General features: G+C 35.4%; 1 protein-coding gene and 2 non-coding genes across 3 annotated transcripts; 2 read left to right on the top strand and 1 right to left on the bottom strand.

The window, feature by feature from the left end:
• Positions 1-1,568: 1,568 nt before the first annotated feature.
• LOC115705206 (protein unc-13 homolog) lies at positions 1,569-15,304 on the top strand. The gene is made up of 26 exons (XM_030632471.2): positions 1,569-1,934; positions 2,018-2,193; positions 2,275-2,339; positions 2,490-2,853; positions 3,990-4,056; positions 4,717-4,870; positions 5,008-5,175; positions 5,293-5,403; positions 5,498-5,707; positions 6,021-6,122; positions 6,482-6,712; positions 6,990-7,061; positions 7,355-7,438; positions 7,940-8,122; positions 8,216-8,371; positions 9,502-9,594; positions 10,291-10,362; positions 10,916-11,033; positions 11,323-11,501; positions 12,325-12,406; positions 13,494-13,598; positions 13,681-13,787; positions 14,385-14,462; positions 14,539-14,634; positions 14,746-14,841; positions 14,948-15,304. The coding sequence occupies exons 1-26, from the start codon at positions 1,927-1,929 to the stop codon at positions 15,119-15,121; spliced, it is 3,351 nt and encodes a 1,116-aa protein (XP_030488331.1). The 5' UTR covers positions 1,569-1,926; the 3' UTR covers positions 15,122-15,304.
• A 3,111-nt stretch (positions 15,305-18,415) lies between these two features.
• LOC133033799 (small nucleolar RNA R71) lies at positions 18,416-18,522 on the bottom strand. The gene has a single exon (XR_009685863.1). It is a non-coding gene; the product is annotated as a small nucleolar RNA R71 (small nucleolar RNA).
• Positions 18,523-26,897: 8,375 nt separating this feature from the next.
• Positions 26,898-27,004, top strand: LOC115708422 (small nucleolar RNA R71). Its single transcript, XR_004009923.2, has one exon. It is a non-coding gene; the product is annotated as a small nucleolar RNA R71 (small nucleolar RNA).
• Positions 27,005-27,739: the final 735 nt, after the last annotated feature.

A 27,739-nucleotide genomic window follows, 5' to 3' on the forward strand; every position in this document is an offset into this window, starting at 1 on the left:
AGTTACATATATTATTTATCAATATAAATTATTTGTTTTGTAACTGAATAAAAATAAAAATGCACCATTAATTGAACCTATTAATTGAATCGTTTTTCAATATATTATTAAATTTAAAAAGCAAAAATGAAGAACAAAAGTAATTAAAAATCAAGAAATGGAGGAAAATGATAATGTAAAAAGAAGAAATGTTAGAGCGCCACATCATCCTACTTAACAACAGGATTATATATATATATAGATTTATGATTAGTGACACTTAACTACATAAATTAAGTTCACTTCTGTTAGTTATTTATCCATTTCGTTCAAAAGGTTTTGTTAAGTGCTACGGTAGACATGCCACGTGGAAAAAATTTAGTAAAGGATATTGGAGAAAAAATTACCTGAACTCTATGATTAGTGGCACTTAATCACATAAATCGATTTTTTTGGTGGTAAAACTCTCCAAACCTCACTTCTGTTAGTTATTTATCTCTTCTGTCTAAAAAACTCTATTAAGTGCAATGATGGACATGTCACAGCGTACACAAGTGTACACATGGTAAATTTTTAGTAGTCCACATAATTTTAATTGATTAAATATTTTAAAAAATGATTTAAAAACTATAAAAATAATTTTTAAAAAAAAACTTCTCTTTTCCTATTTTTCTCTTTCTTTTACATTTTTCTCCCTGTAATCCTAATTTCCACTCGCACTCCCTCGATCTTTCTCGTTCACCTTCTCGCACAGCTCTGACAAGTCATCTTCGACCACCTTCAACATAAACGAACCACAAAACTGACGTCATGACCTCACAAACCCAACCCTCTTTAAGCCTCGAGACCCAACCCTTCTTTGGAGTTTCTCTTTCTCGCCTCGACCTCACCGGATCTAATTCTCCCTCTCCCACAAATCTTTGCGGATATTACCACAACTGGAGGGGTTTGCTGATTCGTCCCTAGGTTTGTCATGGCCTGGTGGATTCATTGCAAAAGAAGAAGAATGAACATGAGAAGAAGAAATCTGATGGTTCCAGTCCTAGAGCACTTAACAGATTTTTTTTGAACGGAATGTGTAAATAGCTAACATAATTGAAGTTTGGAGGGTTCTAGTACCAAAAACGCAGCTTATGTGGTTAAGTGATACTAATCATAGAGTTCAAGTAGTTTTGCAATTAATATCCCCACTAAAAATTTGCTACGTGTACACTTGTGTACACTGTGACATGTCTACTATGACACCTAATAAATTCTTTTGAAGGACAAGGGTAAATAGCTAACAGAAGTGAAGTTTGAAAGATTTTACCACAAAAAAATCGATTATGTGGTTAAGTGTCACTAAGCCTAGAGTTTAGGTAGTTTTGACGTTAATATCCCTTATAAAAAAATTATTTTAAATAAAAGTTTACAATTTTACTGTCACAACTGTAAAACAACAAAATTAAACAATTAAAGAAACAACTAAAAAATAACTATGGAACAACTGTAAAAATTTAACACAGTACAGTATAAAACTTAAAAAAAATATAGTAGTTTTGAAAAAAAAAACATAAATTCCCCACCTAAAAAAATTAGAAATTTGATTAAGTGGTGTAAAAATTCATAAATAACTAAAAGAAAGAAAGAAGAGTATTTGGTTTGGATTGGATCCAATCTCAATCTTCATTTCAATTCCTTATCTGTCTTTTGACTCTTGTGGCTTCACATTTGACTCCCAATTCTTTTTCTTTTTTCTGTTTGGTTCCCGGGATTCTCAGCTAAAACACAATCACAATCACCATTTTCATTTCTTGTTCTCAAATTTCCGCAGATCTCATCAGTTTTCTTTTCCTGCTATCCTCCTGTTTCACGCCAACCAAACAAAGCTTTGTATACTAATTGGAAAGCAATGTGGTTCTTCTGAACTTAGGCTCGAGTGATCAAGTTGCGTTGTATCTGTTCGAGATGGAAGAGTATGTATCGCTTTTCACTTTTAATTAATTATTATAAATATGCGATGAAGAAAATTAAGATTTTTTGGTACAAATTTTCTCAGGGAAAATACTTTAGAGCTTTTACAAAGATATCGCCGAGATAGGCGAGTACTTCTTGATTTTTTACTCTCTGGTAGCTTAATCAAGAAAGTTGTAATGCCTCCTGGTGCTGTTACACTTGATGATGTCGATCTTGATCAAGTTAGTGTTGATTATGTCCTCACTTGTGCTAGAAAAGGTAGAATACAACCTTAATTCATTGCAAATGCCTTTATTTTATCTTTTTAATTATTAAGCATAATGTTCTTTGTCAATGTAGGTGGAATGCTTGACCTCTCAGAAGCTATTAGAGATTATTATGATCATATTGGTTTACCCCAAATGGTAAGTTGTTATCAAATCCTTGCCAATTTAGTTGGTAGTTTCACTTTTATGGCTAAATGATTCCTGTTAAATTAATTACATAAACTTTTTTCTTTTTTAAATGTGATTGCCTTATAGTTTTATCATTTAACTTCCTTAAAACTTGACCAGAATAATACAAGTTCTGCTGGTGAATTTTTTTTGGTTACGGATCCTGAGTTTTCGGGTTCTCCTCCTAGGAGGGCACCACCCTCGGTACCAGAATTCATACCGCCCCCTGCTTATACTGCCCCGTCTGTTCTTGTGCCACCACCTGGTCTTGGTTCACCCATTGAAGATGAAGCTTCATCACCTGTTATGTCGAGTGTGTCAAAATCACAATCTTTTAACTCCACACAAGTTCATGAACTAACTGTGGATGACATTGATGATTTTGATGATGATGATATTGAAGAAGTTAGTGATATCAGGACTTCACGAAGAAATCGGAATGATGCTACTGATGTTGGAGTGGGATTGCCTTCTTTTGTTACAGGTATGTTGTAGGTGTACTGATCAATTTAGATATTGTGGTAAATGTCTTGTATGTGTAGCTTAAACTATCAGTAAACATGATACAAGTTACCTTTTAAAGATTAATTTGAAATTTTCATGAGAACTATGCACCTAATCTTGCCTGAAGAAGTGTAAGAACTTAGCTCACCAAAAATATTTTTTAGTGTTTAGATCTTAAGGTTTTAATTATGTATTACGAAAGTGCTCGAAAGCCCTTTGGGACAGTGTTTTTCCTTCAAAAGTCTCATTTTCACAAGTGATCAGGATTATTTAGGTCCTCAAAAATTTGGAACTGTCAAATAGACTCGTTTTCTCAAATTCAACTCTCATTTTCCTTTTCTATGTTCAAGTGCTAAGCAGTCATAAAGAAACTTTACAGTCATTTATTAGAGCAAATTGAATTAAGACAAGGGGGAGACTTGTAGTTATTTAGTAACTTCACTCCAAATTTTTTAAAGCTGAAATAATCTTGATATGCGTAAAAAATGTGACTCTTGCACAAAACTTAAGAAAATGGACTAATGTGACCTAATTGGTACATTTTTTTTTTCAACAAAAAATGCTTTTTATGGATAATTGTGAGAAGTTGTAGAGAATATAAACAACAGTTGAAAGAACCCAACTTTATTTTGTTTGTTTTGAATAAGATTAAGAAATAGTTGCACTTTTGCCTTATATCCCTAATTTGTACAGTGGAGCCATGTGAATTCATCTATGCATGTTTATAGTCTACTTAGTTACCAAAGCTGGTGCTGCTGAGGCTCTAACCTATATTTGATTCTAATTTTAAGAAAAAAGAGAAGTATTGCAATTATTTGTGAACCATAATTGCAATACTATATATAAAGGGATTAAGACTTTAATTTTTTTGGCTATTCAGGTAGTATGCTAAGTTGGAAAACCTTTCTATGATAATGGCCTACCTAATACCTATTGACATCTCTTTTAAAAGAAATTTATATGAAAATTGTATTCCTGTTGAAGTATCTATGCCACATGGCATAACGTTAATTTATTATTGAGATTCAAAACTACAATTTTGGAAGTATTTCAGCATCAATGTTGGGACTGAATTGTGACACCTAAACCTGTGCGGGATGGTTATTATGCATTTAGGTATCACAGATGATGACCTCAGAGAAACTGCTTACGAAATCCTGTTGGCATGTGCTGGAGCATCAGGGTATGCTCATTATCTTGTTAGATATATATATATCTATATTTATATATATATTTTATTTTACAACTGTATATATAGGCAGCACATTTACAGGCACCAGAAACTGAACTTTGAGGGATGAGTATGTTATAATTTTTGTTTTTAAAATAATTTCCCTTTTATCTATTTTATTTAACTATTTTGCATAAAAGTTCTTGCTTTGTTTTGTGAGGTCATACTTCTTCGGTTCTTCCTTCACTTTATTACATTTCAATATATATTTATATATTAGAAACAAAGACAGTACATTCAATGTTTTTAGATGATGCAAAAAAATAAACTTTTTATGCCACTTCTTGTTGATTTGTAATGTTTGAAGAAAATGGGGTTCAGTATTATTTTTTTCATTATAGAGTTGTTTTCAAATACAAGATAATGTTTCTGGAGTAGATTTTATCTTGTGTATTTTTCATGAGCAATAATAGAACAGAAAGACAAGTGTAATTTTAAATTAATGCAAAACTTTTAAAACCATTCAAAATCAAAAGTTTTTATAAATCATCTAAACAGCATTTTTGTCACTGTCACTTAGAATGCCATTGAATTCTTCTGTATGCGTAGCTTTGGTCTAGTTTTTTCTTCTATATTCTTGAATTTTTTATCCTCAGTTAAACTTGCAAACAGGGGTCTCATTGTACCATCAAAAGAAAAAAAGAAAGACAAGAGGTCCAAGCTAATGAGGAAGCTAGGGCGTAGTAGAACTGAAAGCATTTCGAGTCAATCTCTACAAGCACCTGGATTGGTTGGTTTATTAGAGACAATGCGTGTCCAGATGGAGGTACAAGAAAAGCATTTAGTATTTATACAAATATATATCTTTTATATGGAGTTTGGGGTGCTTTCTTATTCTAGTATTGATGTGTGTTCACACATGTATATATTTGGGATTTCATGGGGTTTTTTGTTTGACTGCAGATATCTGAGGCAATGGACATCAGGACAAGACAAGGGCTGCTTAACGCTCTTTCAGGAAAAGTGGGAAAGAGAATGGATGCCCTACTAGTACCTCTGGAGCTTTTATGTTGTATTTCTAGGACAGAATTTTCTGACAAGAAGGCATATATAAGGTGGCAAAAAAGGCAGGTGTGTTATTTTCGTTGTTTCCCCTTTATTTGGCCTTGCCAAGTAGTGGCCTTGAAGTTTCCGTGGAATTGGGGATGTAAACATATACTCAACTTTAGTATTTTTATTTTGATGCAGCTAAACATGCTGGAGGAGGGGCTTATTAATTTCCCTGTTGTTGGTTTTGGGGAATCTGGACGCAAGGCAAGTGAGATGAGGATCCTTTTGGCGAAGATTGAAGAATCTGAGGTGTGTTTTAGTGGATTTTTTTAAGTCTCTGTTTTTTTTTTAAATTTTTTTTGTTGAATTAGCCTTTTTTTAATCTCTGTTTCTTTGATTTCAGTTTAATCCCTCTTCTACCGGAGAACTCCAGCGAACAGATTGTTTAAGATCTCTCAGAGAGATAGCAATTCCTCTAGCTGAGAGACCTGCTAGGGGTGATTTAACTGGAGAAGTATGTCATTGGGCAGATGGTTATCACCTAAATGTCAGGCTGTATGAAAAACTACTTCTCAGTGTCTTTGATGTACTAGATGAGGGAAAACTGACAGAGGTGAGTACTCTTGCTCTTGGCATGATAACATCATATCAAGTTGAACACTTTTTTATGACGTTAAATCACCATCGGACAGAGAAAGATCCAGTTGAAAACTATGTTTATTAGATTCTTGAATTTTCTTGATTTTTGCAAATTATTATAAGGCGCTAAACGTTTTCTTGAAGCAAGGGATCCTCTATAATTCAATTTTTATTTTATGTTTATTTTTTACGTGTAGTTTTTTCTATCATGCTTTAAAAAATTCTCTGAGAAGTGAAAAGTTTAAATTAGCTTGATACCTTCTAAGACCCTGTCTTATTGTTTCCAGGAAGTAGAAGAGATTCTTGAACTTTTGAAGTCAACCTGGCGTGTTTTAGGCATCACAGAGACCATTCATCACACCTGCTATGCTTGGGTATTATTTCGTCAGGTAAGATTCAGTTGGAGTTGGCTTTTCTTTTGTACTAATAGCTCCTTATGTGTGATATCTTTCCATATCGTATACGTGAACTTAATGGTGAGACTCTTGATTTGAGGCTGAATACAAACTATCATGCTAAATTATTGATGTCATAATCAATAACCCCCACAACAACTGCTGGAACTGACATTGTGCTTTGTAGAACTTAACACTTGTGGCCTCTATCTACCTTATAGCCGATATTCTTTAGGTGTTTTTTTGTCAGTAAAATGCTTGATGTTATTGTCTAAAATGATATTTGCTATTCATATTTTACTATTATCTTTATTTTCCCTTTGTTCATGAATTTTGGTTATTTATGTCAACAGTATGTTATTACAAATGACCAAGGGATCCTAAAGCAAGCAATTGAGCAGTTGAAGAAAATACCACTGAAGGAACAACGGGGTGCACAAGAGAGGTCACACCTGAAAAGTTTGTATGCTAAGATTGAAGGTGAACATGGTTCTCGAGATGTTTCTTTCTTACAGTCCTTCTTATCACCCATCCAGAAATGGGCTGATAAGCACCTAGGAGATTACCATCTTCATTATGCTGAGGTATATTTTTAAAAGTTTTCTTTTTTTAAGTTTTATGTTGTCACCTAGAAATTCCCCCCAAACTCACTTAAAAAGCCAAAGTTTGAAATTTGAGCAGCCTATGACACTACAGCAGTTGCTATGTATGTTCTTTATGTACTGGGAAGGCTCCGCCTAGGGTTATTGTTGTCAAGTACAATTAGGCTTCACATGTTTAACATTGATCACTGTTTTCTTTTTGCTTCTGGGTAATTCTTTATAGTTCTGCAGCTCATTTTTGTACTCCAAAACCCTGTAGGACTCGGCCATGATGGAGAATATGGTAGCAGTTGCAATGATTTCTCGGAGGCTACTTTTGGAAGATCCTGAAGTATGCATAATGATTTATTAACAAATTTGTTGCTTTATTGTATTTGTAGCCTTTGTAGCTTTCTCAAATGATTATTTTGTGAAAGTAATCTCACAAAACCAGCTCAAAATTATGAAGCATCGTCTTGAAACTTTTCAAAAAAGCCAGCACAATTTTCGAACATGGCAACTCAAAATTTTGAAGTTTCTTCATGAAACACTATGCTCGTCAAATTATACTTGCTCTCAGAATTTTTCTTAAAAGCTATGTAAATTCTTATTCTTAGCAACATTTGTAATTTTTGTTTTGAACAGGCAATGAAACAGTTCACATCCACGACAGATAGAGATCAGATAGAATTGTATATATCATCATCAATTAAGAATGCATTTGCAAGGGTAGGTCTCTAACTTATTATGAAATCATAATATTTTCTCGCTTAGGCAATTTTTTTAACTTAGTGAGATGTTAATGTTAGTTTGGTCTTGACAGTTGAGGGAAAGACCATATTTTTACACTTATTGCCAGTGGGTTTGTCTTGAGGTTGAGAGTTCCTTGTGGGTTGACTAAAAAAGTACAAAGAATATTGGGTTGTTATTTTCAGGCTTTGTTAGTTTCATTACAGGATGGATGGAACAAAACGTTTCTTTAAAATTTTTGTTTCTACTTTCCCTACAGGGGATTTTGTATAATTTGCAAGGGAAGGGAGAGTGGTTAAAATAAAGGGGTGATGACTTGCCTGCCTAGTAATTGAGAGCAAATATGTTTCATTTTATTCATAATTTGGCAAAGGTAGAACACACTCAAGAAATCAAGTGATACTTGTCATAGCCATAACGTAGTTAGTCTCATGCTAGGATTGGTAGAAAATCAATTTGTCATTTAACTCTTCATAACAGGTATTGCAGATTGTTGATAAATTGGAAACAAAGCATGAGCATCCTTTGGCATTGCTTGCAGAAGAAAGCAAGAAACTTATGAAAAAAGATTCAACCATGTTCTTGCCAATATTATCTCAGAGGCACCCACAAGCACTTGTTGTCTCTGCTTCACTTGTCCACAGGCTTTATGGAAACAAGTTGGTTAGTGTATCTCAATTTAAGATCAGATGCCATTTCCCTTGGTTTCTTCACTTTACTATGAGACTAGCATCTTGATTGAAACACTTATTTCAGAAACCTTTTCTTGATGGTGCTGAACATCTGACTGAGGATATAGTATCTGTATTTCCAGCAGCTGATAGCTTTGAGCAGTTTACTATTGCACTCATTAAGTCTTCTTGTGAAGAGGAAATTGGAGATGCTTTGTGCAAAAGATTATCTCTATATCAGGTATTACCCTTGGATCTTTTATTTGTTGTCAGCCTAGTTAAAATCTCCATTACTCCTCACAACTTAGAATTTTTTTACTCTTCTCCGTGAGGAAATAACAAAGTTAGATGTTTTAGTTAGCTAGCTAAAAAGAAAGGTAAAAGATTTGGTTCAGCACTTGATATTTATCAAAAGAACGGTTTCCTGCTGCCCTAGAAATTGTTTCATTTGAGATATTGTAAATTCTCCGGACTCCTGATATATTTGTTTCCTTCGCACTCCCATTCCATAAAAGCCACATGTTGCATACTCTAACATCTTCATCTCTATGCCATTAGTTGGTTATCGGACCTGTAGATCCTAATGAAATGTGGCAACTAGGAGTCTAGGACCAAACTTCTTGGTGTAGGAAAAGCTTGGAAATGGTTATAGGCTTGACAACTGTTGTAACCAGACAGGGATATAATGGTTCCTCATCTTATGAATGGCTCAGATATACTTGGATGCATATGCTAATAAAAGATATTATGTCATCTGACAGAATCTACAGGTCATAGGAGGAGATATCTTTTTATGCTATACAAAATACTTCTAAAAATGCTGTACTTCATCATGTTTTTCATACAGTTCTTATAGTTTGAAAAGTTAATGGCTCATTAGTCTTTTTTGTTTTTGTACTTTTATATTATTAAGATATTATTAGCAGACTTGGTGCTTCTATAAAGTAAATAACAGGGAGGTCCCAGGTGCAAATCTGAGATCTCAACCAGTTACCCCAACCCTCCCTCATCTTTGATAATCACAATTGGCACAATTGTTAATTTGTCAATCCACATTTGATGAATAAAGAATTATCACGTAGAGAGTTGTTATATGCTTTGATATTACATGTGCTCGATAATCATCTGAATTTTCACTACATTGTTTTTTATATTCAGAAATCATATGTATGCCTGACTGGGGCATGCACAAAGTTTTGCCAGTTATGGTTTACTTCTATGATCACTGAGCCTAAATCGTGTGAAACTATTAGTTCTATACTTAGGGATGGATAAATTGTAGCCAAACATGTTAGTTGCGTTTTGTAATTTCATTCTTGTTATCATCTATAGTCCATACTTCACAATTTAATTTTTGAACAAACTTTTCAGATTGAATCCATATCTGGAACATTGGTACTGCGTTGGGTCAATGCGCAACTTGGAAGAATCTTAGGTTGGGTGGAGCGTGCAATTACACAGGAGGTAAAGGAAAAACAATTTTGCTGTTTTGTTTGTTTGTGGTTTTAATTTTGGCACTTTTGTGCTATTCAACTCAATCTCTTCGCTCATATGTGTTTTTTTGAAACATAACTTGAAGTCAATAATTAAATTAAGTTTCTTTGAGATTAATTTCTAGCAGCTTACTTCTATGTTGGTTAAGTTATTTGGTACTAAATAACTGCAAAGAGCACTTGATGGGATATTTATGTCAATGGATATGGAAATCCTTTTTCTTAACAATTAATGCCAGGGCAGCTATTCTGCTTTAGGGATATTCCACGACTCTTCGATTGTGGTTGTGAAAGCTGGCATAGCTTTGTTTATTCTGTGATGTTTTCAAAAACTAATGAGATTTTCTTTTTGAAAGGAATGATTTATGGTGAAGGGTGCTTTGGTAGCTTGGGATATTTGTTCTAAGCTTAGTTGTATTGAGGGGCAGGCTGTGAAAATTTGGAATGCTGTTAAAAGGATTGGTTAAGTATGTAAGAAGGGCCTCTGTTGAAAATTCATGGAAACTTAAACTTGTTTTGAATAATTCTTTTGACTTTTACCTTCTTTTTTTCATTAGAATGACTTTTCCTTTTGTTATCGAGTTCTCAATTAATGTAATGCTTTCTTATTACTAAGAAAAAGATTGAAATGTAAGGTCATGCCATACTAATATATGTTTTTTAACAGCGGTGGGACCCAATATCACCTCAGCAGAGGCATGGGAGCTCAATCGTTGAAGTATATAGAATCGTTGAGGAGGTACAAGCCTTTTTATTGTAAATTGTGTGTGTTTCTTAAACTACCCTTAGTTATTTTGATTATTGTTAAGATCTTTAATAGTAAACATAATCAATTTTTACCTAGTCTTCTTCTTTCCTCTGCTTGGGTTGGGGGTTACATGTGAGTGGGATGGGATTTAAGTCCCTTAAATATATATTCAGTGAAAAAACAATGGTATTTGATTGCTCTTAAAATATAAAGACTGCTTGAAACCAAAGCTTCAACAATTCAGGTACTGAACATTGAAACTGATAATTGGTATGAAGTTAATGTCTGCAACGTAGGTACTAAGAGTTGTTTTAAATGAGGATGTTTATTTTATAAGGAAATAACTTATGATTTCTTCTTTATCTAATAAAAAAAAATGGTTGTTGCTCAAACAAATGGTTTTTAATTTTAGAACTAGCATTTTTGGAGCTTTCAGTATCTCATAATTGTAGCTAATGTTATAGTATTTGTATCTGTTCAAAATTCACTGTTGCTATTGTTTATATAAATATTGTTAAAATTCAATTTCTTTTCTCTGAGGCAGACTGTTGATCAATTTTTCGCTTTGAAAGTTCCAATGAGATCTTCCGAATTGAGCAGTTTATTTCGTGGCATTGATAATGCATTTCAAGTATATGCAAATCATGTTGTTGACAAGTTAGGTGAGCACATACGCTTAATTAATCCATTCATTTTTTTTTTCATTGTGAAGCAGTTTTGATTTTCATTCATGTTAGAGTTGTATGTTTTTTTTTTCACTGGTTTTCTTAGCAAAATATAAACGCTGCTACTTCTACGCCTTTGAAAATAGGAACTACTTTCTTAACAGTTCTTATTTCTATTATTCATCTATTGTCTTCCCAAACAATGTGTTTAATCAATTTTTTCTATCTATTATAATCTACCAATTTTTTGTCTGCATATACCTTGAATAATTAATTGTTGATGCAGGTAGCAAAGACGATTTAATTCCTCCCGTACCAATTCTCACACGATACAGGAAGGAGGCTGGAATAAAGGCTTTTGTAAAGAAGGAACTCTTTGACCCTAGGCTTCCTGATGAGAGAAGGTCCACTGAAATCAGTGTCCGAACAACTCCCACACTATGCATTCAGTTAAACACACTATATGTGAGTCCAATCCAGTCCTTATCTAGAATCATTTTCCTTCATTTATTTTTTGGTGGGCAAAGGAATTTAGCTATAATGATTCTTTTTAAGTATCCTCTCTCACATTTACATCTAACTAAACATAAGTATCATCATCAAATGCATTTGATTACTATAGTAGACTCTCTCAACAATCAAAATAAGGTTTGGATTTTTAACACGATAGTAGGAGGAGGCTTGAATAAAAGCTTTTTCTTTTTACAATCTTCTTATAGATTAGAATGTGTTGGTTGTAATTTCTTTTAGATGATCCCATATCATCTTCTATATTTGAAGATGACAACTTATGGTCTTTTGTAATTTCCCCTCTTTCTAAGATACTTTTGTATAAAAAGAACAATCAGAATAATGCTTGTTAGACAGATTTGATAAAGTACCCATTTCTTTCCATCTCTTAATAGACTGTGGGAAAGAGTGAGAGAGAGAGAAAGAGAGATTTGATAAAGTAGGTATTTTCTTCCCCTCCCTCGAAAGACAGGTGAGAGAGGAAAAGGGGAGAGGGAGAAAGAAGAAAGAAGAGAGAATAAAAAAGAAACTAGAATGGATAAAGTAAGAGATAGATTCCCCAGAACCAAACTATAACCTTCTATGTTTTGTTTTGTTTATTATGTTTTATTATCTTACAAGATATCATATCCGCATTGTTTTGTAATTCTGAATTTTATTTACATTAGAATTTTTTTTTTCTTATAATATACATCTAATTGTTTTTTTGGGTCATATAACTAATGTTTATATATATTGCTACACACACATATATATATATATTTGTGACAACCCACAGTATGCAATTAGTCAGCTGAATAAGCTTGAAGATAGCATTTGGCAAAGGTGGACAACGAAAAAGCCCAATGAGAAGCCTTTAAGTACGTATCTCGGTTTTTGTTTTCTTTCACTGCCTACCTAACATCTTTTTCAGTTACTTTTTTCTTTTAATTCAATTAACTTCGTTGTGATGAAGACCAGTTTCATTAATTTGAGAATGCATACACCTTTCCTTTTTTTTTTATATAGAAATATTAATTACCTCCATGAATTTGGGAATACATAGCCTTCCAAATTATATGCAAAGAGCAATTACTTAAATCATAATACTTGTAAGCATACAAAAGTATTCAATAATTACATGAATATATACAATAACTTTATAGTAATTTAATCATAGTAAATGAAAGATTAGTTATGTATTATAAAATCTTCATATATGATGATATATATTTAATATATGAAGTAAATCAACAATTTTTAATATAAAAAAGCTAAAGTTACTAGTGAGATGGAAAAGAGAAATGTTTCCATCTTTCTGCAGAAATATTTATCACATCTCTGTTGACCGCTGTGTTATTGACATTGATAATTTTTGTGTGAGTAACTTTCCAAAGAGAATGGGGACTTATTCTGCACTAAACTTCATCTTTGGGGTTAAAGATATAGTTCTAAATGTATTGTGGCATGTATTGGAAGTCTTATAATTATGGTCTTTTCTTTAAATTCTTGTCTTTTTTCTATCACGGTGTTCCTCCGTCACAAGTAAGACTTCCTAATAAATTTGGAAGATCAGTCTAAGATAGTTCAAATGTCTCTTTTTCAATTTATTTTGGGTAAAATGTAAGAAATTTCCAACTGCACATAAATGAAATTTCACAAATATCAATATTTTCATTGCCTAATACATCAAAGAAATTTGGACAGACATAGTTTTTTAACTCAAAAAATAAATAAATTAATATTTGTAGCACCATTTTTTTTCTTAGATGCATTGCTGGTTTGTAGGCCAATATTATTGATTTTTTTTTCATCCTTGGGTCTATGACAGATTATATTGTTATTTTGACTGTTATTCTTCCATGGGAGATGTTTAGCTGTTAATCTTTATAATGCTTTCATTACTATACATTGAATGACTGATCAATTCTTTAATGCTTAGTACACTGTCCTTTTTCTTGGTTATAGAGAAATCCTTGGATGAGAGATCTAAAAGTTTCGTGCAAAAGGATACATTTGATGGAAGTAGAAAAGACATTAATGCTGCTATTGACCGCATTTGCGAGTTCACCGGTAACAATTTGTGCAATTGTAGCGTCTACTTTGAGAGAAGAAAAGTTTCAGTTGTTGATTTGCTACCATCTGCATGTTTCAGGAACTAAAATTGTCTTCTGGGATTTAAGGGAACCGCTCATCAACAATTTGTATAAACCAAATTGTTCTCAATCTCGGTTTGACGCAGTTATTGAACCACTTGATATAGTCAGTTTTTCTTTTCCTTGACCTATAAGCTAAACATAAATTATGTTGTGGTGTTGTTAAAACTGCTGAAATGGATGCATAGTACTTTATGGTTATATCACCCCGTCACTATTGAGTGTGGTGTGGCTGCTACTGCTATATCTTTGACTTCTCTTAGACATGGGCAAGTAAAGTGGCACAAGTACCGTGGCTGATTTTGTTCAATGCACGTAACGGTAGCACATTTCATATTCATCTCATCTTGGGATATGCTTCAGCTTTCAATTAGATTAAAAAGTTTCACAATGTATATAGAAAGGTCACTTCGCTGTGTAATTTGTTTTCACAATGTGATTCAACAACATGGCCATATAGTATAAATTTTGCTAGTCATTACTCATCTGCTACTGAAAAAATATTCGAAATAGTGTGGGATAAATCATAGGCATGGAAAAAAGGACAACCTGTATATTCTATTTCAACCTTAATTAGTGAAGTTGTGTGTCCTTGTGCATGTGTTATGTTTACATTTCAAGATGACAAGATTATTGATTGTATGGAGATTAAAGATTACTTATTACTATAAAGTCTTCAGCTGCAAAAATTATTGTTGTGCAGGAACTTAGTCAACTATGTAACGTCATTGTAGAGCCACTTAGGGACCATATAGTGACGAGCCTTCTTCAAGCGACTCTGGTATGTGCCTTAGCTTCGTATTTCGAATCTAACGACATATATGTGTCTTAAATTTATATAAAATGTATTTTTCCAGGATGGTTTACTCCGCGTTCTATTAGATGGTGGACCGTCACGAGTTTTTTCAACAAGTGATGCAAAACTAATAGAAGAAGATTTAGAGATCTTAAAGGTATTTGCAGCAATCTTTGAAAACTAAAAGAAGTGCACTTTTGAAAGCAAATGTAGATTGCTTAATTCTATATATAAACTATAAACATTTCTTGGGCTTGCTTGGTTGTAGGAGTTCTTTATTTCTGGAGGAGATGGACTTCCCCGAGGAGTTGTTGAAAATCAGGTGGCTCGTGCTCGAAATGTTGTCAAGTTGCTCGGCTTTGAGGTTAGCATCTCTTTTAAGTCGATTATCTTCATATTGATTAAATTAGATTAGAAGATGTAGAGATTTAAACAAAGGAGAGGAGTTTAAGTTGGTTTTGAACATGCAGACTAGGGAACTGATTGAGGATTTAAGATCTTCTGGAGGCCTGGAAACGCAGGGTAGCCGAAGCAAATTGGGAGCCGATACCAAGACTCTATTGCGAATTTTATGCCACAGGTCTGATTCTGAGGCTTCTCAGTTCCTCAAGAAGCAGTATAAGATACCCAAGTCTACAGTTTAGCTTCCCTCCCTACTTTTTTAATATAAAAATGGCACTGTTATTTTTTGTACATCTCCCAAAGAAAATGCCGTTATGATTTTTGTCCATTTATGTTCTTTTTATTGGTTGTATTGTTTAACCAATAGATGGATTCAAATTAACCATTCTGATTAATGTTAATAGTTTTGAGTTTTGTTGGGCGCAGTTGGCTATTAATATGTACTTATTTGATTAATTTAATTTGAAGTATTGGAGTTGTTTAAGTTTGTGCAACAATAACAAATTGTATTGCCCAGGCTATGTGAAAATATATTTGTGCGTACATGTTTCTAGGTACATAGAAAGAGTTTGTATAACTTAAAATTAAAAATAATACCATTATTCAATTGTGGGATATTTTTAATTAAAACTAAATTTATCTGTTAGTTAATAAAGGAAAAACTACTATCAAACTAGCTCTGGCAAAATTTTGAGTTTAGGGATATTGATACATATGTACTATTTTGGTCATAGTACATTTTATTAAGTGCTGATTTCAAATTTTACTTTCACTCCAACATGTACAATTAAAATCTAATTCAATTCAATTGTGTTAATATTAATTTTTTGTTTTGATAAAAATTGTGTTGATATTAAATTAAGTAGTAGTTCACTAAAATGGATAATCATCTAAATATTAGAATAAAATAGTAATTCCCTTTTAAATTTAAACTCCAATAACATATTTTTTTTAGTGTAATGTAGTGCAAAGCAACTATTTATATTTATACAATGTAGGTAATTTGAAAAACACCCATAATGTCTAGCCAAGTGTCAAGACCAAGCTGATGTGCAAAGTGCAATGCCTCTCATTTAATATTGTTTGAATAGTTCTCATCATGGCCAATTTACATACCATGAGGTCTCTTGGAGGTGTAGGCCATGTTCCATAGAAGCTAAATACTGCAAACCAAGGAAAATGTCCATGAATAAGCGGAGACACATGTCTTAAAATGGATGAATGAAGAGGATAGAAAGAGAGTTGGCTCTCTCTCTCTCTCTCTCAAATGTCTTAAAATTCAATTATTGATATTATGTTGTCATTAGTATAATTTAACCTAAATATTTTAATTTAATAATTATTATAAAAAATATTAACTAATTATAGTTTGCTAATGTTATGTTTGGTAGGAAGAAAAATAGAAATGAGAAATGAAAAAGAAAATGAAGAATTGAATAAAGGATGAGGAGTGTTGAAGATGGATGGCTACCAAACATAACCATGGAGAGAAGAGAAAGAAAAGGTGTTAAATTTCTCAATGCCAAACATAGTGTTACTTTGGTATGAAGAAATTAGGAGAAGGGCTTTGTTAGGCTATTTTTAGCCTATATTCTGGATCTATTTTATGCGCGTTTTTCGCTGTGGGGATAGAATTACGCTTGTTTTCTATATTTTCAGGTTCTTTGGAATAATAGAGGTCTCGGGATGAAAAAGTCCAATAAAAGACGAGCTGGGCCAAGAAAAGTACTTTCTGAGGAAAAATGCATATCTGGCCGCGGCTAGACACAGATTGGCTGCGGCTAGATTGTGAAGCAGGAGTGGGATTTTCGAGGCTATAGTCGCCGCGGCGAGGGGTAGTGCCGCCGCGGCCATTTAAGAGATACAGAGGGATGCTTATTTTGCGATTATTTTGCCGCGGCGAGAGGAAGCATGGCCGCGGCGAGATCCCGTACGGCTCAGGGGCATTTTCGTCCATCGAACCCTAAAAATTAGTTATAAATAGAAAACTGCGATTGGAAGTCAGGGGAAGCAATTTGGAATCCTAAAATACAGCAGAGAGCGGCAAGAAGAGCATAGAGATTCAAGTGAAGATCCAAAATTCATCGACCAACAATTTCTTTCTTTATTCCTCTTTAATTTCTTTATGTTGAATATTGCTATAGGAATGGTTATGGATTTGTTTCTGAACTAAATTTCCCATTTAGGGAGGATGATGATTGTTGTTTAACGTTTTGCCTAGTTAATGTTTAATTACCATTCCTTCATTCTTGTTTGTGAAATTATCTTAATTTGCGTTTAATTTCATGTTTAAGATTGATCACCTTGTGCATGCTTTATGATCTCAATTCGAAATCTGAAAAGTGAGAATTGAGAATGCTAAAATTTGGATAATCGATGTTCTATGTGAAACGAGAGTATTTACATGACTTATGTGACGAGTAGAATATTACCTAATGCTGATTTCATGTTAGTTCAATTAAGGAATTAATTAGATAACATGTGATTTAGAATCTAGAAGATCCGAAAAGAGCTAGGTTACTTTATAATCTGTCATTCACTTCAAGAATAGGATAGTAATTAAGCATTAACGATTTGGGTAAACAACAACAGGATTCTCCTCCCTATCATCTCATCTTGCTTAAACTTTAACTGTGTTTTACGTTTTTTGAATTACCTTAATTCTCTTAAATCATAATTGTTTTCGATTTGCCAAATAGAATTATAAGTATAGTTTAGTGGTATTTAATCCAATTCCCTGTGGTTCGACCTCACCTGTGTGAGTTTTACTACTTGATTGCGTATACTTGCGCAATATTTATAATTTTCGTAACAAGTTTTTGGCGCCGTTGCCGGGGAATTGTTTAAAGATTAATATTACATAAAATTATACTAACTTCTACTTTGGTATATTTTCTCTTGCTGAGTTTCTAACCTTTTTCTTGCAATATTTTCGTGATCCATTTCAGGAATCCTAGTGTATGCGCCGTCAAGGACAAGCTGTCATATTACCAGTTGATCCTGAAATCGAGAAAACTTGCAGGAGAAACCGAAAGAACAAGATGCAAGAAGGAGTTTCAGCAACTGCTGAAACTTCAGAAATCATGGCTGCTAATGCGAATGCTAACGCTGCAAATAATGGAAATAATAACAGTAATAATGGTGGTGCCGTGGAAGATCAAGCTAATGGCCGTAGCTTGAGAGATTACATTCTCCCTACTCTGACGGGAGTGCAGTCATGTATCAGGCCACCTGCAGCGGATGCGAACAACTTTGAGATTAAACCTGCCATCCTTCAAATGGTGCAGTCTTCAGTTCAGTTTGGTGGCCTCCCTTCTGAAGATCCTAATCTGCATCTCTCTAACTTCATGGAACTTTGTGAAACTTTTAAAATTAATGGAGTTAGTGATGATGCCATTCGATTGAGACTGTTCCCATTCTCGCTCAGAGAACGAGCCAAGAGTTGGTTAAACTCTTTGCCACCCAACTCTATTGCCACCTGGAATGATCTGGCAACAAAATTATTGTCAAAGTTCTTTCCTCCAGCCAAGTCTGCAAAGTTGAGAGGAGAAATCAACAACTTCTGCCAACAAGATAATGAATCTCTCCATGAGGCTTGGGAGAGGTTTAAAGATCTGATCAGAAAGTGCCCTCATCACGGTATAGAGAAGTGGATGCTTGTCCACAACTTCTACAACGGGTTGGTTGGTAACACTAGAACTCTAATAGATGCAGCAGCTGGCAGAGCCTTTATGAGAAAGAGTGCTAATGAGGCTTATGATCTATTGGAGGAGATGGCTCTAAACAATCAGCAGTGGCCAACTGAAAGGAGTCAATCTAAGAAGGTAGCTGGTGTGTTAGAGGTTGATGCCATCACAAAGTTAACAACTCAGGTTGAGGCATTGACAAAAATAATTGCAGGGCAAGCTAAACAAGTCCAAATTGTTTGTGAGATATGTGGAGGAAATCATCACTTTTCAGAGTGTCAAGCAGATGTGGATGATTTGCCAATGGATGAAGCTGAAGCCATTGAAAATTTTTCACAGAATAACAACAACAATTATGGGTTCAACCAGGGTAATAACCGAAGAAATAGTGGGTTCTATCAGCAACGAAATCAGAACTAGAATCAGAACCAACAGTTTAATCAGCAACAAGCCTCTGGTGGAAATTCTAGTTTGCAAACAGATTTACTGCTTCAATTCATGACTGAAACTAGATCTTCAATTAAAGACCTGCAGACTCAGATGGGCTAGCTAGCAACTCAGGTAGCAACCCGCCCTCAAGGAAATTTGCCTAGCACAACTGAAGTTAATCCCAAAGAAAACTGCAAGGCAATTACCCTGAGGAGCGGTAAGAAGTACGATGGGCCTGAGTTACCACAACCAGTTGAGGTAGATGAGGAGATAAAAGTTCAACCAGTGCCAACCCCAACACCAACAGCAGAGAAGGCTACTGATAGCCCAGCACAACCACAACAGTCTCCACCAATTAGCATTGATCACCATGTGAAAATACCCTACCCTTAGAGGCTTAGAAAGTCAAGCTTAGACAAGCAGTTCACCAAGTTTCTAGAAGTCTTCAAAAGACTTCACATTAACATTCCCTTTGCTAAAGCTTTAGAGCAGATGCCAAGTTATGTGAAGTTCATGAAGGAAATTCTGTCAAAGAAGAGAAAGATGGAGAATTATGAGACAGTGGCTCTAACTGAAGAGTGCAGCGCTATTCTACAGAAGAAACTCCCTCCAAAACTCAGAGATCCAGGGAGCTTCACTATTTCTTGTACTATCGGAAGAATTGAAGGAATAAATGCACTATGTGACTTGGGAGCCAGCATTAACTTAATGCTTCTGTCAGTGTTTAAAAGATTGCAGCTGGGTGAAGCAAAGCCAACCACGGTAACTCTCCAATTGGCGGATCGATCACTAGCTCATCCTAGAGGAGTCATTGAGGATGTGTTAGTTAAAGTTGACAAGTTCATCTTTCCAGCTGATTTCATTGTTCTAGATATGGAAGAAGATAGCAGCGTCCCAATCATTCTTGGGAGACCATTCTTGGCAACTGGCCAAGCCTTAATTGATGTTCAGAAGGGTGAATTAAAGCTGAGAGTCCAAGGAGAAGAAGTGGTCTTTAATGTACTAAAGGCTATGACATACCCAAAGGCAAGTGATAACTGTTTCTTCATTGATTTGATTGATGAAATTGTGGGTGAGAAAAAGCTGCTAGATGATCCTCTTGAACTAAGTTTAACTGAAGATGAATTGACGGAGCAAGAGGGACAAGAGGTCATGGGCTATGTGAAGTGGCTTGATTCCTATGGGCCTTTGAATAGAAAATATTTTGAGGAATTGGGAGCAATTCCAAAAGAGCTAATGCCATCTACTGAAAAGCCTCCAGAACTTGAATTGAAGGTGCTTCCTAATCACTTGAGGTATGAGTTTTCGGGTAAAGATAAAAAGCTGCCAGTTATTGTGTCAGCTTCTCTTTCTGATGTGGAAACTGATAGACTACTGAGGGTACTCCGAGCTCACAACAAGGCCATCGCTTGGACACTGGGTGACGTCAAAGGAATCAGTCCTTCAACAGTGATGCACCGAATTCTAATGGAAGATAATGACAAACCGACAATCGATGCTCAACGAAGACTCAATCCACCCATGAAGGAAGTTGTCAGAAAGGAAGTAGTCAAGTGGTTGGATGCTGGAGTCGCTTATCCTATTTCAGATAGTAAGTGGGTTAGCCCGGTGCAAGTGGTTCCAAAGAAAGGTGGAATGACTGTGATTAAGAATGAAAAGAATGAGTTGATTCCTACAAGAACAGTCACTGGTTGGAGGATTTGCATCGACTACAGGAAACTCAATAAAGCAACACGAAAGGATCACTTTCCTTTGCCCTTCATTGATCAAATGCTAGACAGATTGGCGGGGCAAGAGTATTACTGCTTTCTTGATGGCTACTCTGGATACCACCAGATAGCTATAGCACCTGAAGATCAGGAGAAGACGACTTTCACATGTCCTTACGGTACCTTTGCTTTCAGAAGAATGCCATTCGGTTTGTGTAACGCCATTGCTACTTTTCAACGGTGTATGATGGCTATCTTTTCAGATTTGATTGAATCCTGCATTGAAATTTTTATGGATGATTTCTCGGTCTTTGGTTCCTCCTTTGATCATTGTTTAGAAAATTTAGAAAAGGTGCTAACCAGGTGCGAGAAGTCTAACTTGGTGTTAAACTGGGAGAAGTGCCACTTTATGGTGACAGAAGGAATTGTTCTTAGGCACAAAATTTCGAAAGCAGGAATTGAGGTGGATAAGGCTAAAGTTTCAACAATAGAAAATTTACCACCTCCAGTTTCTGTAAAAGGAGTGAGGAGTTTTCTAGGACATGCTGGTTTCTATCGATGATTCATTAAAGACTTCTTAAAGATCTCTAAGCCATTGTCCAGCTTACTTGTTAATGGTGTACCCTTCGAATTTGGAGATGACTGTTTAAAAGCGTTCAAAGTTCTTAAGGAGAAACTGATTTCAGCACCAATAGTTACTTCACCGAATTGGGAGTTACCTTTTGAATTGATGTGTGATGCAAGTGACTATGCAATTGGAGCGGTCTTGGGTCAAAGGGTTGACAGGGTGTTTCACACAATCTACTATGCTAGTAGAACCCTAAATGATGCTCAACTGAATTATGCCACAACGGAGAAAGAGATGCTGGCAATTGTGTTTGCTTGTGATAAGTTCCGACCCTACCTGATTGGGAATAAGGTTATTGTCTACACAGATCATTCAGCGATCAAGTACCTTATGACCAAGAAGGATGCAAAATCGAGGCTGATTCGATGGGTACTTTTACTTCAAGAATTTGACTTAGAGATAAAAGATAAGAAGGGCACTGAGAATCTGGTAGCAGATCACTTGTCAAGACTAGAGCTGGAAGAAAGTCAGAATACGAAAGAGGTACAAATAAATGAACAATTTCCTGATGAACAACTCTTTAGTGTGAGGGAAAGTCTAATGGTACCATGGTATGCTGACTATGTTAACTTCTTGGCTGCTAATATCACTCCTCCTGAGTTCTCTCGACAACAACTAAAGAAATTCTTTTCTGAGGTGAAACATTACTACTGGGAAGAGCCAATCCTCTGCAAGCACTGTGCGGATCAGATAATAAGAAGATGTGTTCCTGAAGAGGAGATGTACTCTATTCTCAATCACTGTCATGCTCTACCGTGTGGGGGACACTTCAGTGGAACTAGAACAACTGCCAAGGTGTTGCAAAGCGGATTCTTTTGGCCAACACTTTTTAAAGACGCTAGTACTTTTGTGAAGGCATGTGATCGTTGTCAGCGTACAGGAAACATCTCGAGGAGAAACGAAATGCCTTTGACAGGAATCTTGGAAGTAGAATTGTTTGATGTATGGGGGATAGACTTCATGGGTCCTTTTCCTTCATCTTTTAGCAATCTATACATCCTATTAGCTGTGGATTATGTGTCAAAATGGGTGGAAGCTGCAGCAACACCAGCTAATGATGGTAAAACAGTTCTTCGGTTCCTTCAAAAGAATATATTCACTCGGTTTGGTACTCCCCGAGCAATCATAAACGATGAAGGGAGTCACTTCTGCAACAAACAGTTCGAAGCACTCCTTTCGAGATATGGTGTTCGTCATAGAACTGCTCTACCTTATTGTTACGACAATTATAAACACTACGCAAGTGCACGCAATCAAGTAGTATACTCACGCAAGTGAGGTCGAACCACAGGGAATTGGATTAATTACTACTAAACTATACTTATAATTCTATTTGGCAAATCAAAAGTATTTATGATTTAAAAAGAATGAAAGTAATTCAGAAAACTTAAATAACACAGTTAAAAGTTGAGCAAGATGAGATAATAGGGAGGAGAATCCTGTTGTTGTTTACCCAAATCGTTAATGCCTAATTGCTATCCTATTCTTGAAGTGAATGACAGATTATAAAGTAACCTAGCTCTTTTCAGATCTTCTAGGTTCTAAATCACATGTTATCTAATTAATTCCTTAATTAAACTAACATGAAATCAGCATTAGGTAATAATCTACTTGTCACATAAGTCATGTGAATTCTCTCGTTTCACATAGAACATCGATTATCCAATTTTAGCATTCTCAATTCTCACTTTTTAGATTTTGAATTGAGATCATAAAACATGCACAAGGTGATCAATCTTAAACATGAAATTAAACACAAATTAAGATAATTTCACAAACAAGAATGGAGGAATGGCAATTAAACATTAACTAGGCAAAACATTAAACAACAATCATCATCCTCCCTAAATGGGAAATTTAGTTCAGAAATAAATCCATAACCATTCCTATGACAATATTCAACATAAATAAATTAAAGAGGAATAGAGAAAGAAACTGTTGGTGGATGAATTCTGGGTCTTCACTTTGATTTCCTCTGCTCTTCCTGCCACTCTCTGCTGTGTTTTAGGGTTCCAAATCGCTCCCCCTGACTTCCAATCGCAGTTTTCTATATATAACTAATTTTTAGGGTTCGTCAGACAAAAATACCCCTGACCGTATGGACGCTCGCCGCAGCCAAAAGTGGTCTCGCCGCGGCCAAAAGTGCATCAAAAAACCACGTTTCTGCCCAGACTTTCTAGCCGCGGCCATGGAAATCTCGCCGCGGCGAGATGGAATTTTCTGCTTCGATCTGTTTTAGTAAAATGAGCATAACTTTCTCATCCAAACTCCAAATGAGCTGATTCAAGATGCGTTGGAAAGATAAAAAAGAGATCTAAAACTTTTATGTTTTGACTTTTTCCAAAATATGATCAGAACATAGTCGAATTTAGGCTTGAAGTTTCAGCTTTATTCTCTTTCAAAATTTTCTCTATTTTATAGATCACTGTTTTCCGAAATTTGTCCAATTTATACATCCCAAGTGTAGAAACCTGAAATCAAAGAAAACAAGCGTAATTCTATTCTAAAAATAATAATAAAGAAGAAAAACAACTATAAAATGTGACCCGAAACTTAAGCTAAAAATAGCCTAACAAATTCCCCCAAACTGAATCTTTACTCGCCCCCGAGTAAAGCTAAAACTCAACTAAACTAAAGAAAAAAAAAGAATGCAATAGATAACTAAACCTTCCAATGATTGAACTACCACTACCACCTGCACAACTTCAAGCAAATCAATAACCAGAATTTTAACTCAATAACTCTAAGAACTAACTTGGATGCACAATTCAGAAGTAAGTAATTCATATGGACACAAAACACCTCTTTTGACAATCATATCACAGTCATTCTACACTCTCTGACATTCCGCTAACCCATGTTCGATAAGCTTGAGTGACATACCTTTCTCCACTAATGTTGACAATTCTTGCTCGGAATCAAAAGGTCTTTTTCGGTAATAATAGCATGGCTTAGGTAAAACAGGTAGATGAGAAGTCATTTAGGCTACATTATACCATAAGCACAATTATACCAAACAAGTACCCACACTTATCCATTCTTTCATCCCAAAGAAGATAGTAAGAGATTGCATATTTTTTCCTATGTGCCTACCTCATTGTCACATTTGATTCTCAAGAAGAAATTATCACATTTATTTTTCTTTTGTTTTTTTCTTTTTTTCTTTTCTTCGTTCTTTTTTTTTTTTTTACAACAGAGGCACATCACATAACAACTATTTTTTTCCAATCTCTTACTCTCAAAGATTATTCCTATTCCCCCCCAAACTTGCTTAACAGCTTATGGCATAGTAAGGCATGTTGAGAAGGAAAATAGTTAAAGATAACGAATTCAGCTTAGTTAAGTGGTGAAATTTTTTTAAAATAGGCTAAGGCTCAACTTTGGGTATACTAAGGATAAAATTTTTTAGGTAGGCTTGGAAGGCTCAATCGATCCAAAGAAAATTTGCCTAAATCATTTTCCAAACAAAAATCATCAAGGATTTCGCTTCAAGAGAGTATGTCAAACAAATTCTATTTCATGTCAAGTCAATCATTCCACAATCCAAATAGAACACAAGTGATATGCGTCAAAAACAAATGTTTTACATCTACATGAACAACCTTCTAATACACATCCACCTTAATTCAAACAGTTACAAGTCAAGCACACAGTTAAGATTCTAATCCATTGTACAAGTAAACAACAATAGTTCAATCAATCTTCTAGCTCAGATATCAACACATGACACTAACAATAACAAAGACTAACTAAAAAAAACGAAAAAAAAACTGAACAAAAAAACTAAAAATATTAAATCTCTCCCCCCAAACTAAAGATGCACATTGTCCCCAATGTGTTAAAATAAAATTGTGGTTGAGAGAAACTTACCTGAGCCCCATCAGAAGGGATCAAGTCCACCCTTTGCATCCAAAAGAGCCCTCGTACTAAATGAAGAAAATTTACCACCAATAGTGTTGATTTTAGAGTTTTGCACAAGAGTAAGCTCACCTTCAGAACTACCACACATCAATCTTTTCCAACGACGCTGAATCGTTCGAAGTCGCTCTTTAGGCTTTGCTTTCTTCTTATCAGTTTTAACAAAAGAACCATTCACCACCTCAATCTTGCAATAGGTAGGAATGTTAGTTGGGGCAAAAACATTAAAATTGACATCTTCATCTTGCACTCGCAACTTTAACTCCCCCTTTTGAACATCTATTAATGCTCGCCCCGTGGCTAAGAATGGTCTTCCCAAAATAATGGGAATAGTTGAATCTTCCTCCATATCAAGAATTAGGAAATCAGCAGGGAAGATAAACTTACCAACCTTCACCAGTACATCTTCAATTATCCCACGAGGATGAGTTAGAGAACGATCCGCTAGTTGTAAAGTCACTGTTGTGGGCTTTGCTTTTCCCAATCCTAGCCTTTTGAAGACAGACAAAGGCATTAGATTAATGCTTGCTCCCAGATCACATAGAGCTTTAGTTTCCACCGAACCCCTATAGAGCATGGAATATTGAAACTACCCGGATCTTTAAGCTTGGGCGGTAGTTTCTTTTACAAAATTGCACTGCACTCCTCAGTGAGTGCCAGTGTCTCGAATTCTTCCAACTTCCTTTTCTTAGCCAAAATTTCTCTCATGAACTTCAGGTAAGTTGGCATTTGCTCCAAGGCCTCCGCAAAAGGAATATTGATATGTAGTCTTTTAAAGACCTCTAGAAATTTTGAGAACTGCTTGTCTAGATTGGTCTTTCGGAGTCTCTGAGGATAAGGTATCTTCACATGATGATCGATACTGACTGGTGGAGACTGTTATTGTGGTGCAGGACTATCAGTAGCCTTCTTTTCTATTGATGTTGGAGTTGGTGCTGATTGATCTTTAACTTCTTCATTCAATGGTTGTACCACATCAGGCCCATCATAATTCTTTCCACTCCTCAAGGAAATTGCTTTACATTGCTCTTTTCCTTTTGCCTCACTAGTGCTAGGTGAATTTCCTTGAGCTTGTTTTGCCACTTGAGTAGCCAATTGTTCCATTTGAGTTTCTAGAGTTTTAATAGAGGCTCTAGTTTCCATCACGAATTGGAGCAATAAATCAGCTTGGATATTGGAGCCTCCACTAGGACTTTGTTGTTGGTTTTGTTGGGGCTGATTTCTCTGCTGGTAGAACCCCTGTTGGTTGTGCCCATAATTATTATTTTGGGAGTAGTTCCCAATGGCTTTTGCTTGATCCATTGGCAAATTATCCACATCTGCCTGACACTCTGAAAAGTGATGGTTTCCTCCACATATCTCACAAATAACTTGGGCTTGTTTAGCTTGCCCTGCAATCAGCTTTGTCAAGGCCTCAACCTGAGCTGTCAACTTTGTGATGGCATCAACCTCTAGCACACCAGCTACTTTCTTAGTTTGACTCCTTTCAGTTGGCCACTGCTGATTGTTTAGAGCCATCTCCTTCAATAGATCGTAAGCCTCATTAGCACTCTTTCTCATAAAAGCTCCACCAGCTGCTGCATCTATCAGAGTTCTAGTGTTACCAACCAACCCGTTGTAGAAATTGTGAACCAGCATCCACTTCTCTATGCCATGATGAGGGCATTTTCTGATTAGATCTTTAAACCTCTCCCAAGCCTCATGGAGAGATTCATTATCTTGTTGACAGAAGTTGTTGATTTCACCTCGCAACTTGGCTGACTTTGCTGGAGGAAAGAACTTTGACAAAAATTTTGTGGCTAAGTCATTCCAAGTGGCAATAGAGTTGGGTGGCAAAGAGTTTAACCAGCTCTTGGCTCGTTCTCTGAGAGAGAATGGAAACAGTCTCAGTCGAATGGCATCATCACTAACTCCATTAACTTTAAAAGTTTCACAAAGTTCCATGAAGTTCGAGAGATGCAGATTAGGATCTTCTGAAGGGAGCCCACCAAACTGGACTGAAGACTGCACCATCTGGAGTATGGCAGGTTTGATCTCAAAGTTATTCGCATCCACTGCCGGTGGCCTGATACATGACTGCACTCCAGTAAGAGTAGGGAGAATGTAATCTCTCAAGCTACGACCATTAGCTTGATCTTCAACGGCACCACCATTATTACCGTTATTTGGAGCATTCGCATTAACATTAGCAGCCATGATTTCTGATGTTTCAGCAGTTGCTGAAACTCTTTCTTGCCTCTTCTTCTTTCTGTTTCTCCTACAAGTCTTCTCAATTTCAGGATCAACTGGTACTATGACTGATTGTCCTTCACGGCGCATACACTTAGAATTCTTGAAATAGATAGAAACAATCTTGCAAGAACAGATTAGCAATTAGCAAGAAAAAAAAATAAACCAAAGTAGAAGTTAGTATAATTTTATGTAATATCAATCTTTATACAATTCCCCGGCAACGGCGCCAAAAACTTGTTACGACAATTATAAACACTA

The sequence above is a fragment of the Cannabis sativa genome, chromosome 1 (assembly GCF_029168945.1).
Source record: "Cannabis sativa cultivar Pink pepper isolate KNU-18-1 chromosome 1, ASM2916894v1, whole genome shotgun sequence".
In the NCBI taxonomy this organism is placed as follows: Eukaryota; Viridiplantae; Streptophyta; class Magnoliopsida; order Rosales; family Cannabaceae; genus Cannabis; species Cannabis sativa.